The sequence below is a fragment of the Marmota flaviventris genome, chromosome 4 (genome assembly GCF_047511675.1).
Source record: "Marmota flaviventris isolate mMarFla1 chromosome 4, mMarFla1.hap1, whole genome shotgun sequence".
NCBI classification, from domain to species: domain Eukaryota; kingdom Metazoa; phylum Chordata; class Mammalia; order Rodentia; family Sciuridae; genus Marmota; species Marmota flaviventris.
In genome coordinates this window covers 136,648,907-136,665,766 of record NC_092501.1, presented here as the reverse complement: position 1 = coordinate 136,665,766, position 16,860 = coordinate 136,648,907, and the positions used below count along the sequence as shown (strand labels likewise).

Sequence of the window (16,860 nt, the reverse complement as noted above, 5' to 3'; positions counted from 1 at the left end):
AGCAGGAATGGCCAGAACAGAAGTAGATGACACTCTGTATGATGTTGTTATTCAAAAAGTGTAAATATCTATAATTTGTCCTAGTTCAATGCTTCTCAAACTGTAGTTCCCTGTGTGCAGCATAGGATACCACCTGGGGATGTGTTAGAGATGCAAATTCTCAGAGTCCTCAAACCTGCCTACTCAGAAATTCTGGCTGTGGAGCCCAGCAACCTGCCTTTCAGCAAGCCTCTAGGTGTTTCTGATGCAACAAGTTTGAGCCTCATTGCTCTATCCCTTTAAGATCTACTTATCAGAACAAGATGTGCATATAAAAACATTTAGAACCCAGGAGAAAGTATGCAGTTAAGTGCCATTGAGTGTAATAAAAGTTGAGAGACAGAAGAAATTAGGATGAGAGAGTCTACTCAAGGAAAGCTTCAAAGAAAAGATGAAAAATATCTCTTCCAGAATTTTGTCAGACACTGATGATTATCCAAGTAAAATGAACCTTTATAAGTAGATGGCAATTGGAAGAAGTTATGAATGTAAATATCCTCAGGTGCTCTCCCTGGATATATTTCTATTAATTCTTTCCTTACCCTCCTCCTGAAGTAGGAGTGCCAATTTATTCTGAGCATCAGCATTGAAGATTTGGGTGCTTGTTTCATAGAGAAGCTTTGCTAGTACCAAGATTAAAAACTTCTTAGGACAGCAGTTAGAATTGCCCATGTTCCTGAATTGTGACAAATGGAGTATATCCATTCATATCTTCTTATTAAAACATCTTTCAGAGTTCTCTAAGGATCCTAGAATATAAGGTAATATAAAGATATTAAACTGTACTCATATCACTCTTGTTAATAGTAGATTCATAATCATATTGTTTCATTGCAGTTTTAGGAACACAGTTATTATTCAGCAATACTTTTATTTGATTTAGTTGATTGAAACTCAGATTTATTATTTCTACACAGAATGTTAGAATCCAAAAATAAGAAGTGATTGGCTTATTATATTTTATTCTAGTCTTTTCAAAGCATTTTAAAATTATTATCGATATCAAGATTCAGAAAAAGAAAAATAATAGTATTTTTAGTATTTGTTTTGTTTCAATATTCCTTTTAAAAATACTTCTTTAATTATTGATATCAATATTCAAAAAATAGTACATAGTAGTTTAACGTTTATTGAGGGACTCATAATGTGCCAAATATTATCCTTAGGGTTTTATGTGTATTTACTCATTTAATTCTCACAACAGCCCTAAGAGTTAGGTTCTGTTCTTATCCCCATTTCACAGATAAAGAAATATGGTAAAGAAAAGTTAAATAATTTCTCAAGTCACATAGCTAATAAGTGACAAAATTAGATTAAAACTTAGGTAGTTTGATGCCAGAACATGGTGCAGCTTCAGGATATTTGTGGTGTCATTTTATCTTTGGCCATCAGTCCTAATTTGTTAAATGCTTTTAAAATCTAAACAGTGAATGACTTAAAAAAAATTTATCATTTTATTTTGCATTTCATCAAAAGAGTCCTTTTAAGTTTATTTACTGTCATGACTTTTGTAGTTAGTGATAGTCTAATGCAAGCTGGGGCCTGGAATTGTTGACTTTAATGTAAAACATGGTTGTGTTTTCAGTGAGGACTTAGAATCAGAGAAACAGACTCTGAGCAGAGATTTACAAAAGTAAATTTTTTGAGGAGTACCCTTGAGATCAAGATGAGTGAGAGAGTGGAGAATGCAGAAGTGGGTTGGAAACTTTGAGTTTTAATGGAGTTGCAGCAAAGGCCTCAGTAGATCCCCTGGCAAGCTTGGGGCTGGGATGGTAACCCAGGCCTTGAAGCAAGGGTGTCAGGCCTTCATTACCTCTACTCTGCAGTCACTGGATGCAGATGGGAAGGAGAGATGACCTTGATCTCATGACAGACTCTCAGGGAGGGACTTAGCTGAGCACCACCAAGCATCAGCACCCCAGCACCCACCCTATTTGTGGTTCTCAAGCTTCAGCACATCAGAATAAGGCCTAAAATAAATACACATCACTCCATTCTAAAAGTTCTGACTCCATAGATTTGGATAAGATTGAAGAATTTTTGTTTTTAAAAAGTTCCAACTTGATGCTGATGCCAGTGGTCCAAATGGTCTAGGGGTCATACTTTCGGAATCACTGCATTACACCTATATTTGTTTACCTAAATAAAAGCTTATTAATTTTCCATGGCATACATTATTACACTTGTATTAGTATATCCTTAGCATTTTATGCCTATAGCTCATCTTTTTATTGAGAGTATTAGGTTGTTATGGGGCGAGGGTGGATAGTTATGCCCAGGAAATATTCATAGCATTGAACTGATTTATATTTATGCTTTGTAAGGGTATGCATGATTTTGTGATCTATTTGTGAATTTACTAGAGTTGCAGGGTGAAGGATTCTTGAAACCTCCTAGGTTAAACAGAAGAGTTACAGAATTGTAATCTGATTGAAAAGATGAAACAATCTTTTCTGGCTTCATGTTTTAAAAATATAGGTCATTGTGACTTAATAAATTTTACATTTTCTACAAATATTTTGGTTACTTTCTTACACATAGATTTATCTTTTTTCCAAAAATAATATTTTAACATGAAATACAAAGTAAATTTTATGACACATTTCTTACTTTCTATTTCTTAATGTCTTTCATACTTGACTGTTTTTGTTTTTATCCTTTCTACATTCTTTAAAAAGTAAGACACTATAAGGCCTACAGTACAATAGTCTAGTATTAATACATGATGTAGACTTTAGACCTTTGTATGATGTATGTATATACACACAAAAAATCTCTACATATAAAGATATAGTTGAAAATAAATAAACACATATTTTTGCTATGACAAAGAAATTCATCAAATATTCAGAAAACCTCCTGGTTTTTCAAAGATTCTTACCTAAAAGCCTGTAATTGTTCATAACCTTTATTTTATTCCATTCACAAATTTCATAAATATTTTCTGTGGATAATTAGAAATATGATAAAGTGTAATTTAACAAATTACAGCGCTCATAAGCCTAGACTTAAGTATTCCATTTGAAATTTTGGTGATTTTTCTTTTTTTGCTTTTTGTGTGTGGTGTGTCATTGGGAATCTGCTCCATATCCAGGTTCATATCCTACTTTCGTCATTTCATTAGTTATTATTTGAGAGCTTGTGAAAACTACATGAGAGTTCAACTAAAACTACGGCATAACTTATTTTACTATTTTTGAAACACTTGGGATTTTTTTTCAAAGACTATTAAGTTTGGGAGATTATGTGAAAGAATTTTAATGATGCTTAGAGTTTGAGTAAAAATGGTGTTTCAGCCTCTAATTCCTAGCGTTGACCTGATTTCTGTTCATTGTGTTCTGAAAGGTACAATCTATGCTTCATTTCACACCATATTAAATAATACTAGGAAAAAGATGTTAGAATCTGGCATTCTTGAATGAAAAAAAAAAAAAAGAAGAATGATTGCTAACATAGCTACATGTAAATGATCCTCTGTTAGACCTGAGAATTTTTTTTAAAGGTTTTTGAGTTGTTTTTCATATGATCAGCTAATGAATTCAGCACAACTTCCCCAACCCCAACCTTTTTCTCCTGTTTAGCATTTTCCACTTTTTTACTCTGTGATGAACAAGCCCTCCCTGGTTAATTATGTATATATTTAGCTACTGCATGTGTTGGGCTTATTATTGTCATCTAATTAGATGTAACTTGAACTGCTTGCTTCTAGAAAAATCATTAAAAATTCTTTCCTAATGACCTGGAGATGACAAAATGTCTGTAAAGTGTGAAGAAGCAGACAAGCACAGGAACATCGCTCTTAAAGCGTGTTAATCCAGATGCCGCAATCATCTAATTAAACAATATTTTGCTGTCATTAACATTTTCACCAAGGAATTGCAGTTATAATTTCTTTGTCAGCTGTCTCTAGATCACTTTACCTTCAAAACTAAAGTGCCATATAAAAACATTAAATTGGATGGTTTAATTAAAAAAATTCTTTTTTTAAATGAAGAAACATATCCAGTGTTTCAGAGATCTCATTTTCTGTGCTTCACTTTTATTGTTTGAGTAGATTAGTGTCATAGGCTTGCAAAATTTAATATTCATCTTCTACGATAAATCCTTAAGTATAGTTAGCACAAAATATGTTATATATATTCTGCATTTACCACGACTGAAATGGAAAAAGACCCTACCAATAACAGCACAAATTTATTTATTAAATTTCAACTCTCCCCCCGAAAAAAAATTTAAAGTAATTGGTAAATAAATATCTAGGTGTGCCAGAACCTAACAGATGTTACTTGGGAAATATTTCACTTTTTTGGATAATTTGATAAATGGATTGTTTTTCATTTCATAAAGGTGTTCAGTAAATAATTAAAGGAATAAAGCTAATTCATCAAAACTTATGAATGCAGAATCCCAAAATACCACTTAATCATTCCTTTTCTTCTGTGTGACATTAAATACATTGTGCATTTTTTAAATTCAAATCGAAAGTTATCTTGACTATCCATGTTGCAAGAGTTTTTGTGGAAATTTTTATTAAAAACAGGTTTTAATGCCATTCTATTTACTTATAAAGTTTAATGTATTTACTAGAACTTAAATAGTGCTATAAAGCTCTCCTAATTTAAATATTACTACATTTTCCTAAACATTTTGTCAAAGACCCCTCCAAAGATTATTAAAAGTGACTTATAAAAAAAAAATGTAGGACACATAGACAGTCCTAAGCTATGATTATTAGCGTCAACCATTTTGGCTATATGTATGTGTGTTTTAGAAATGATGTTTTCTTTTCTTGGTGTTTTTTTCCAAAATTAGTATCATCATGGTTATCTATTTCCTACTATTGACATTTATATAAATAGTTAAATACTGAGTTAATGTAAATTGGTTTTTAATTATTTTAACAAACATTCCTTAGTAAGTTATAAAACGTTATCAAAATATTCTTAAGAAATTGTGAAAACTAATTTCTATCTATCATTTTCACTTATATAAATAATATATATTTTATGTATGGTATCAACATTATTCTAGAAAATAACACAAGTACTAGAAGACCTACTTTTTATTAAATTTATAGATTTTTAAGTGGAACAGTTCCCCAGAAAATAGCCAAGTACTAAATTTGCCTTAGATCCATTTAGAATCCCAAAAATAGCTCTTCCTGGTCAATCTATACTCTTTGGATATATACACATATATAAATAAATGCTGAGAATGATCATGTGTTCTAGATTAGATATAGATATAGATACATATTACCTTTCAGTAATGAATATTAAATTTTAGAATTATATAGCTTTTATTTTATAGTAATTTAAATCTTTTGTACAAAAAAAATTCTGTTTACTCATTAGTATTATTTTTCATGATAGGTTTATAAACTTAGAATAGGTTCATTCATTGGTTGATCCAAACAGCTGCAAACATTTTCTTTTAGTTAAATGTACATATTGACAATGGTCCTCTCTCACTGTACTTTTGTGCCTTTGCATAATCCTTATTCTCTAAAACGAACGTTCTACAATTCTCTTTCTTTACTTATTAGCTTTTTTGTTCACAAAGGATTTTTATGATTGTTCACCAAAATATTTTGTTCACAAAAAGGATCTTCTCCAGTGAAATTTTGTTGTACCTTATTTCTTTGCTAATGAGTCTTTTAATTTCCTCTGGTGATATATTACTTCAGTACCAGTTAATTACGGGAACCAGTAATGAGAACTGCTAAACTTTCCACATTCCCACTATACCACAGTATCCTACCTAAAATATTTAAATTTTTCTACCAAAACAGACAACCCAGTAGTCCAGCAGTTCTTCACTGAAGTTAAACAATGTAATATCAAAAAAAATTAATTAACTTAAAGTAGGGGGTGTTTGATATTTGTCTCTGTACTTTTTCGTCCTAGATTCAGGGCACTACTGTTCATTGCTAGATTCTCTCTATTGACTCTTTTTTTTTTTCTTCATACTTTATTTCATACACTTTTTTCTCTTGAAAAAAACTTAATACTTGACTCTTGATAAAAACTTAGTACTCTGTGTACTGGGAATATAACTTCAGATACATGTTCATTACAGCAGGTAATGAGCTACCACATAAGCTGCCTGTAGTGTGCAGGTCAGCAGGGTGGCTTCCCTCATGACACCAGCAAGGTGCCTGACTGACAGTGTTTTGCTTCTAAGGCAACATTATCTTTTTAACATGTAGGCAGCAAAGACATGGAGGTGCATGTGGGAAGTTTCAGTGGGCCATGCTTGGAGGTGTCACATATCACCTCTGTGCACATCCTATAGGTTGAAACAAAGTCCTGCAGCCAGAGCTCTTTGTAACAGAGGTTAGACCAGGAAGAAGAAAATCAATCTGATAAACAGCCAGCAGTCTCAAATGTAAATCACAATCTTCCATTACAAATAGTAATTCTAGTTACTCTTTTTAAAAGTATCCAGAGAACTCATTTGAAATACATTGAGTGCTTTTGATTAAACACAGAGTTCAGTAAACAACTTTAAATTTGAAAATCAGTAGTTGTCTTATTATAAGGACAGAAACTATTTCAAATCAATTAGTATATACAAATTTTTATTTCTCTTTTTCTCCACTAGGACGGACATATAATGATCTGAACCAATATCCTGTGTTTCCATGGGTGTTAACAAACTATGAATCAGAAGAATTGGACCTGACTCTTCCAGGAAATTTCAGGGATCTATCAAAGGTAACTTTTAAATATATAGTAGTCAGTTTTCTTCATAAGGCTGTAGTCTAAAGGATTTTGATCAAAGTGTGTATATCCAATTAACATTTCTAAGAAGGTAAACCTGGTTGTTTCCTCCTGTTGTAGTCAATGTCTAAGTCTCATCAATACGTAGCATAGGATTTAAACTACAAGGAGATAAATTAGTATTCTAATAGGCAAAATGAAATGGGTGTTTAAAAAGGAGCAAATGTAGCAAGAGATTTCTTAGAAATGACAATGCGAAACATGATGTCAAATTATAGGTGATAAGGCATGCTATCTTAACCATAAAATACATACACACTATTAAGTATTTTGTATTAAGAGGAATACTTAAAGAAAGTCAAGAGAGTTTATCAAGAGTCTGTTTAGATGCAAGAGAGAAGAGAAGATATGATGCTCCTTGAGAATCTAAATTCTACATTTTATACACATCTTATGGTGTCTAGTCTGTAATGGCTTTAGGACATGGACCAAGCCCAGAGGTTTATGTATTTTAAACACAGCCTATTCACTTTGACATTATTTCTATTTTCTACCAAACTTGGTTGTCTGGTTAGCAGTCCACAGAAGGTTAAAAGGTTAAAAGAAGGTTTTGAGGGGCAGATTTAAGGGGCTTATAGACAGGGCCGCATAAGCCCTATGAATCAAGGAAATATCAATGTAAAAATAATCCCACAGATGTTTTTTTAACTTAGCATGCCTTCTCCTATGTCTTTTCTAGACCTATCCAAGCTGAAGTTCTGTATCCTGCTATGCTAGATGTGTGACCTAAAACCAATTTCTCTTAGCCCATATGTAAAAGGAGAATAATAATAATAATATAACACTTTTCTACCTCATATAGTTATTAAGGTCAAATGTCATGTCCATTTAAAGAATTTAACAGTACTTGATAAATAGAAACACTTCATGAATTGTAGTTATGATTATACATGGAATTTTTCTTAGCCTGCTTTTGAAGGTTGTTTAATAATGTTTTCATATTCTCATATGTCATTCACTCTCTAGTTCTTTTTTGTGACTTCCTTATCAAATCTTAGTTACTATCTCACTCCTAATTTTAGTTATGATATTATAGGTTCCTAAGGGACCTAATAGTTCAGTTTGCCAACATCTTATTGAATTATATAGCTGGTTAAAAATTGCTAGCAATTGAATATTAATATGCTGGCACATATAGCAGTTTTTCCATTGAGATTCAACAGAACAAAAATATTTAATATTCACCATATGTAAGTAATTATTCAAGTTCATGTAAACAGTAGCACAGTAATTCATAGGGCCTGCCATCTTATTATCTAAATAACACAAAATTAAATAATAAGGTACTATATTTTACAGAGAGATCTACACAAGTATTGGTAAATAGTGGTTAGGAATGAGAACACTGGAGCTAGACTGCCTGGGTTCAGATCCTAATTGTGCCACTTGTCAGATGTGGGGATTAGACAAAGTTATATACTTTATTGCTGCCTCAGTTTCTTCAGCTGTGTAATGGGGAACAATACTAGTAAAGTCAGTGTTAGAAGTTGATGCAGTAATAAGCATGGATAACTTGGAACAGCGCTCAGCACATCATTATTAGCTAGCGCTAATAATGGGAATTTAATTGTGAATCACAGACATAGGCCATATACTTGGAAATATCTTTCAAATAATGATGACAAATATTTGCTACTACTATTGTAATTAGTATGTTTGAATGATATGCATTTTGGACATGACTTCCAAGGTTGAAGTGTGATCTATGGGCATAAAGCACATCACATCAATATAAGAACTACTGTTAAAGTAGTTCTATTAATTGAACAGTTATTATATGTTAGGCCCTATAAAGTATGTGTGCATGTGTGTGTGCATATGTGTGTGTATGTGTGTGTGTGTGTGTGTAAGATATATTTAAGATGAAAATTTAGAATGTAGATTCTCGAGGAGCATGATAAATTGAGTTAAAATCTCATAAGCTGACCATTATTATGGCTATTTAAGATTCTTTTAACAGAGAAAGGTTCATGTGTTTTGAAATCAAATGAAATATCAGGGTGAAAAGAAATTTATAGACCAAAATTCTTTTCTTTTCTTTATTTATGTACTCGGTCATTTAGTCAACAAATATTTATCACACACTATGTTGAGAAGATGTACTTCTGGGTGGACGAGAGCATAGGAGTGAATAAAATAGTCACAGCTTTGTGGGGGGAGTTCAGTCCTGACAAAGGTGAGAACTTGGAGACTTAACAGAAACATGAGGCCAGCACTGGGGACCTGGGTGTGTTGGGGACTGTACCCCACTGGAGAGTGCAGGTTCAACTACTCTGAGACATTTAGATTCACATATCCTTGAAATACTAACGCAGCCAAAGAAAATCTGGCACTCATTATGATTAATATGGATTATAAAAGACATTTTATAAAATGTTTGCTAGTAGTAACAGAATTTTAGTTTTTTCATAGAAAAGATGAGAAAATTTAATGAGGAAGTCACTATTTCTAAAGCAACTGGAGGATGTAACATTCTTCAAGTTTCTTAGACTGATTTGTTTAATATATATTTTCATTGGCAGAGCATTTCCTTTTGTGACTCACACTTGCCCTTCCTATTTTACATAGTGAATGTAAATTAGGCAAGGTGAATACAAACTATACTTGTGCAATAATGGGGCACTTCATGTTGTGAGCAGTTGAATTAGAAGATAGATAGCTTTTTTTCAATTCCTCAACATTCCATGCTTTAGCAATTTGTTCTTTATTTTCTGTCACACTAACATGATGGGAAAGTGTTAGCAAATTAAAGCCTCTTGATATGTTAATAAATTACTCTTTCATTGTTCCCATGCTTCATTGAATTACTTAATAGGAACTTCTTACAAATGGTCTAGAAACCCAAGACTATCCTGTATAAAAACCATTAATAAACAAGATTTTAATGTATGAAAATATATCTTATTATAATGCCTAATGGGAAAATGACATTTGAAGCATAATAATATAATTGGAAGGAAAACCTGTTGTGGTGCAGTATTACTGTAGTTAAGAGATGCCTACTAAGAAGACCTATTCTTGTAGACATTGAGTACTGCAGATGGAAAATTTATTGGAGAATTTGTCACTTTTTTAAAAGCTCAAAAAAAGAACAAGAATAATTGAATATTATTGACCAAGAATATTCTAAAAGATTTTTAACAACAAAAGTAGTTGTTTCTAAAGCTTAAGTTTCATTAGCTTCATGGTAAATTTATTTGATTTCACTTAATATCAATATATTATAACGATATATGTGTAATAAGCAATCTGTTGCCTGTTGGTTTTTTCTGCTCCTAAACAATGAACTTTCTTCAGGATTGGTCCTATTAGCACTACTAGTTCCTTTTATGTAATATCTATGTATTTACAAATATATACATAATTAATTTGCTATCCCCTTCATCATAGAAGACAATTGGAAATACTAGTCTAAATAATAATTTCTACCATTGAATAATTCTAGAATTTGTTTCAATAAACATTTGGGACTCCAAATAATTTTTAGATTCTTTATCACATGAATAATTTCAAAACTATAAAATGTACAGCCATAAAATTAATATTTTTTAATACTACCCCAGTGTTACACTGGCTTTATGAAATTCTCTGTTGTATCAGTTCAGAAACTTGAATGAAGTTTTAGAAAACTCAGCTCAAATTGGTTTGAACAAGAAATCACTGTTACTGGTTTCTACAACTGGAAAATTGAGAAAGTTTGGTTTTCAGCAAGATTCACTGCAGTGATCCAGATAATACCTCCAAGGACCTTGTTCTTTCCATTGCTCTTCTCTGACTTCAGCCATTCTGGACCATATACTCAACTTCCACTGATAGCCCCTAGTAGTTCCAGACACTCTTTTTAGTAGCAAAATGACTGCAGTAGTTTTCTACCTCACATCATATCATCCAAAGGAAAGAGGGAATTATACCACATAGCTAGAAGACAATGAAACTTTTCTTTCTCAGAAATCACAGAAAATGTCTTCTGTCCTATTGGTGGCTATTTAAGAGGGATGAGGTGTGCTGTGAAGATGGAGTATCATTTCCTGTGATTGGAGCCAGAGATAGAGTCAGGATCTGACTATCTGCCTATCCACAGATGATGGGGCGATAGATAAGCAGAGGAAATTTGGACTCCTATTTCCAAAGGAAAGGGAGCTAATTCATGTTTGACAAATAACTTTCTATTATAAAGTATAATTTAAAATGTATCTGAGAGTCTCTTCTTCATGACTTCTATGATAAAGAGGATAGCAAATTAATTACATATTTGTACATACATAACTATTACATAAAAGGAACTAATAGGTGCTAATAGGACAAGAAATAGTCATTGTTTAGGAGCAGAAAAAAAATAGGCAACAGATTGCTTATTACACATATATCGTTATAATGTATTGACATTAAGTGAAGTCAAATAAATTTACAATGAAACTTAAGCTTTAAAGCCCCTCAATTTTCTGGGACATCTTTCTACTTTGCCCTTAATTTTATGTACATAGTTTTGGGGTTTTATTCTGTTTTGTTTCATCTGTGGTGTCAGAGGTCAAACACAGAGCTTTGTGCATGCCAAGTAAGTGTTCTTCCACTGAACTATGTTCCCAGCATGAGGTACCTAGTTTTATGTTCATTTTCTCTCTGTGTTAGTCAGATTTCCATCACTATGAAAATATACCTGAGAAAAATCAATTTAATAAAGGAAAAGGTTATTTTGTCTCACAGTTTTAGTCCATGGTTACTGGGCCTTGTTGCTTTGGGCCTGTGATGACACAGTAGTACATCATGGCAGGGCACCAGATGGAGGAAGACTCTTTACCTCACAAGAAATCAGGATACAAGGAGAGGGGGAGCAAGAAATTTGGTCCCAATATCTCCTTCAAGGACACACCCCAATAATCTAATTAAGTTCATCTGAAGATGTGATTTATCTTCCCATAGCTGACAAAGGTCCATAATTCAACAATTATGTACATTCATTTCATACTTCTCCAAAACATTTTGACAGTATTGACAAAACTGTCATTTTCTGTTGTGTTTTTATGTAGCATTCTAATATATAACAAAGGCATATAAAAAAAGATTAACAACTATTTTTATAGGATTCTGCAGACATAAACAACAAATGAGAAACACAGTAAATAAAAGTAATGTCTCTACATGAGACATACCTTCCCTGAGGCACTGGTAGCACAGACAGGATAATGATGTGAGCTGGAGCTGATTTTCTTGCTCTTTCCAAATCCACACAACAGCCAGGTACATAGCACTCAGTTCTCATTTCCATAGGAAATGGAATCTCTAGAGTGTCTGCTCGCATCACTGGTGCTCAGAAAGTTTAATTCTGGAATTATCAAACCTTTTCCATTTTTCTTTCTTTATATTGGTAATAAAATTGAGAATCAGGAAAAAACCCTGAGAGATTAGAAATTGAACATGGAAAAAATGTGGTTTGCTCCAGTGTTTTTGGTCACATATTATACAAACTTCACAAGTTTTCTAAGTTCTCTGTACTTCTGTTTCCTCTTCTTTAAAATGAACATGATAATTCTTACATAATAGGGGTGTTGATGGAATTCAGCACATTAATGTAGGTAAGGCATCTGACCTAATGCCTCACACACAAGTGGCATTAGAGGAGTAGTAGCTACAAAGCGAACTTTAATACTTGTCAGTTGAGGTTTCACCAAATTTGGTATGATTGAAAAAAAAATGTAATGAAAGATTGTTTGATTCACCTGATATATTTTCATTCAACAAAGTAAAAAGCAATGCCATTTAATAAAACATTTTATGTAATAAGTAATTCTGTTTAATCATTTTAAGTTGTCAAATCATCAAAGTTATCAAAACAGTGAAGTTAAATGCCTATTGAAACTTGAGATCCACATTCATTTGGACAGAAATATTTTATATTTATAATATTATTACTCTTTCCCTGGGTCACTTTTTTATCAATTAAAAGGAACCAGAACAAAAAACATTTTATCAATAAGATTTATTAGACATCTCATTTGATTAGACATTACAGGTTCCAGGTTTACTTATTACAAGTTGAAGTTACAGGTTATATGTATTGTTTGACATGATGGACAGCAAATAAAACAATCTGTTATGAGCTATACTTTCAATACCAACATATAGTGAATATAGAGATTTTCCAAAAAAATTATGCAGATATTCCTTATGGAGATATGACCTTGTAGTGAAATCTGTTTTAAAACATGACATGTGCTTGTGCTTCAGTTATTTACATATACCCATATGAACTTGACTCTGAAATTATAGTGGCTACATGACTTTGACATGAAGCACAGTCTCTGCTCATTAAAGTGTAAATGGAATTTCCTATTTCCCAGTCATGCCCTCTGATAAATGAAATAGTTTCATCACAAAACCAAGTCTTGCTAATATTGACATGAGCATAAGACATCACACACCCACACCCATTCTTTGAGTGGAAAAAAATATATTTTGTTAACACAGGAGTTGTTTGACTGACAGATGATGATAAGCATAACCATTTTCCCAAATTATTATGCCACTTAAAAAAGGAAGTGATAATGCCTCGAGGCTTTGAAATGTGATAATGCAAATGGATGCACTGAAGTGTGAATACTATTCAACAGTCTACCCTTGATAGTGCCAAATTTCTACCACATAGAGAAGAGTCTAGGTTGTTAAGGTAGGAAATGCACAACTTGGAAATCTAAGGCAAGTTTCGGTAATTATTTTATCTCTTTTTCCATATAAGTTAACAATGTCTGAAATTAAATCAGGTTTATTTACTTTAGTATATAATCTAGCTACCACTTAATTTTCAATAATAAAGCATGAAATGTGGGAAAAATTACTGTGTTAGTAGCCACTGTTATATCAAAACTATTAAAATAAGTGAATGTGTAAATTTAATTATATACCATTTGCCAAAAAGTCTCTTGCCAAATTTGAAATGTGTTTTTACACATAAGTTAAATACCTACTTAACATACACCCAACACTATGCTCAAACTTGTGTGTGTTAGGCTTGCTTACATGGCAGTGCTGAATGAGTAGTGCTATTTTAAATACAAGATATTGATTGACAGTGTTTGGATTCTTTAAAACTAATGGTGTAATCATTTATTTAAATTAATAATTTGTTTCATTCATTCATTCTTTCACTGATTGCCAACTGACTTTCTGCCGGTCATCAGTGATACAAAGACAGTAAGATTTGGTCAATACTATTAAGAGCGTACAGTTAATTTTAGTTTACCCAGTGGCATATTATGGTGTTTTCCTTCTAAATGAAAGGAAGGAAGAACCAAGAAAAGTGCAGACAAAAAGTATGATTCATATAGACATTGTGATAACCATAAATACTGAGGTGTGTGTTTGTTTATATTTCCACTGTCGCATGTTGGGAACATATATGAATATATATTATAGAGAACTTCCAAGCCAATCTCAGGCTTTGTCTGCTTATGCTACATGTCTTCCTACCCTCTTTTTTTTTGTTGTTCCTTCCCATTGAACCACTTGCCCTGTCCTTTCAGAAAAAAAGCGGGGGGTCGGGGGAGCAACATTAGCTAGGGCTTGTCCTTCTTTAAAATTTTTAAGCTGTTAAAGAAGAAACTAGCAACAGTAGGAGTACGCTCCAGTGCATGAATTTGAGAGATACTTCCTCTGGAAAAGAGAGCCTTCTTCACACATGTTCATTTCATCAACCTCTGTCACATCTATATGTAACATTTACCATAATCATGGCAAAACTGGACCAAATTCAGCCTCATTTAACCTTTCCTTCCAGCTAAAATAGAATATTAAATAGCTGGAAGTGATCTTGAAACTGACTTGTAGCCTCATAATTATCCTTCTACTTACTTAATCATTGGAAAATTAATGGAATGGACACAGATTTAAGATACACTGTGTATGCAAACACATTGCTCTTTCACTAAGGTATTTATGAATTTTCTTAGAAATTATCATAGGATAATGATAACAATTATGGCCAATATTTGGCATGTACTTATTACATGCCAGGCATTGTCCTAAGCATCTGACATAGATTTTCTTGTTTTACCCTCACAACTCCATGAATTGCACTGGTATTTTGTTTTATTTGTCATCTATTATTTCTCTTCAATCAGTAAGTAGAATATACTAAAAATAAAAACTAAACATATTAATTTATCTTATACATGTCCTCCACCCTTCCTAAGTGCTCTGGCAGTTTTATAAAGTACAAAAAAAAAAGGAAAGCTCTTTTTAATATTCTACAGGAGAGACATCTTGTAAAATATTCTTCACAATGCATGTTTGTTTCAGATATGAGCAAAGAACACAGAAGAAATGCAGTAAATGAGGCACTCCACTGCCCCTGAGCTTTCAGTTCTATGTGGGAATAAGATGCCTGTGTATGTACTAATGGGTTTTGCTAATCAAAAGGCAGCTTTAAACCAAAGATTATTTTGCTTCATAATACAGTCAGTTGGGTAATTCTTTCCTGTTAAAAAGTTTAAGAGGAAATATACCCAGTTATAGCCAGCAAAATATCAATCTTAACACTTCCTTTTATTGATGCTCCATTACTTTAGGTTCTGTTTCTTAATAAGCAAATTAATAGTGTATGTAAAATTGCAAAGGGGAGATTTAATCTACTTAAGAGAACACAATTTTCACATGTTTTAGAAACACAAGTTTTCAAATTAATCATTTTAAAGCATTCTTATGTATAAGAACAACCCAAATTTGGCAGCGTGGAAAGAACTTAGTTTGATTTACTTTTTTGCTTAATATTGACTTGCTGAAAGGAGAGATCATGTAAGGTATCCTGAAGAATTTCTTACCTTCTGGATTTGTCTTTTTCCCCTCATGTTGTCATTTAACTTATTTTAATTGGTAGGGTTTTGATATATGCTTATTCAAATATAAGTAAAGATTGATAATGAGTTTATTGCTTTCTATTCGAAACATAAAGTTACTATAATTGATTAAATTTATTAAACTTAAAATATTCACATTTGAAAGATATTTCTAGGTCATATATTGGAAAGCCATCTAAACTTTTATGCCAGGGAAGAACCAAATGCTTCATCAAATAGTAAAACAGGAGTGGAAAGAGAATATCAAAAGTCAACATCATGTCTGCTCCCTAGAAGCAATTTATGGTTTCATATACATTCTTCAAAAACTTTCCTCTAGTATTTTAAGCAAAAAATATACTTCGTATACATTATGGAATTTTTAGAGAAACTCGAGTAATGTTTTATGATCCTGTTTCCTGCGACTGGCTTTTTTCATTCCTAGCATGATTGGTAATTTAACATTATCTATAATGCATTCTCCACAAAACCCTGGAGTTAACTTTCTAAAATCTAACATGGATCTTGCTTTTCTCCCACTTTAAACCATTCGGTGACTTTCCACTGCACTTACCTTAAAATGTATTTCATCAACCTGGTCTACAAAGTCCTATGATTTTTTGTCTGTTCCTCAAACTTGTCATTCAAGGCCCCCTTAGAGCCTTGAAATAACTTTTGCTCTCTCTGGAATCATAATCTTACCCCTGAATTTCATACCTGGAATCTTCTTATCTTTTACACCTGAGCTCTATCATGCTAATCTGTTTTAATCCTCAGTAGAACACTTACAGCTGATATTTTCTTATTTACCTAATTGTTCACTTAGATTTCATCTGCCTCAGCCAATATACATATACATTTACACACCTAAAAATGCACACATACACATTTAAATGCAAGTTTTATGAACCAGGGACTTTTTTTTAACCTTACTCCAGGGTTTATAGTAATTTCTAATTCATAATAGATACCCAATATTTATTGAATGAATTGTCTTTTGAAATCAGCCTTTTAAATTGCTGCAAAATATATAGCAGTGGGTATATCATCATTCCTTTAACCAGTCCCTTATATTTAGACTATTTCCAGTTTTTTATCTTGTTGTGCCATTTCAAGCAATGGTATGAGAAATGTCCTTGCTCTGATTCTTCCCATATTATAAATCCCTCAAAGTTGAAATATTGTATCAAAAGTGCATGTATACAATATTT

General features: G+C 32.4%; 1 protein-coding gene across 4 annotated transcripts in view; it reads left to right on the top strand.

Annotated features, from left to right (window-relative positions):
• The window catches only part of Nbea (neurobeachin), a 639,704-nt gene that overhangs the window by 532,534 nt on the left and 90,310 nt on the right, over positions 1-16,860 (top strand). For all 4 annotated transcript variants that reach the window (XM_071611544.1, XM_071611543.1, XM_071611542.1 and 1 more), the window contains exon 44: positions 6,643-6,755. In XM_071611544.1, the coding sequence (XP_071467645.1) occupies positions 6,643-6,755 (113 nt within the window). The remainder of the gene's footprint in view (positions 1-6,642; positions 6,756-16,860) is intronic.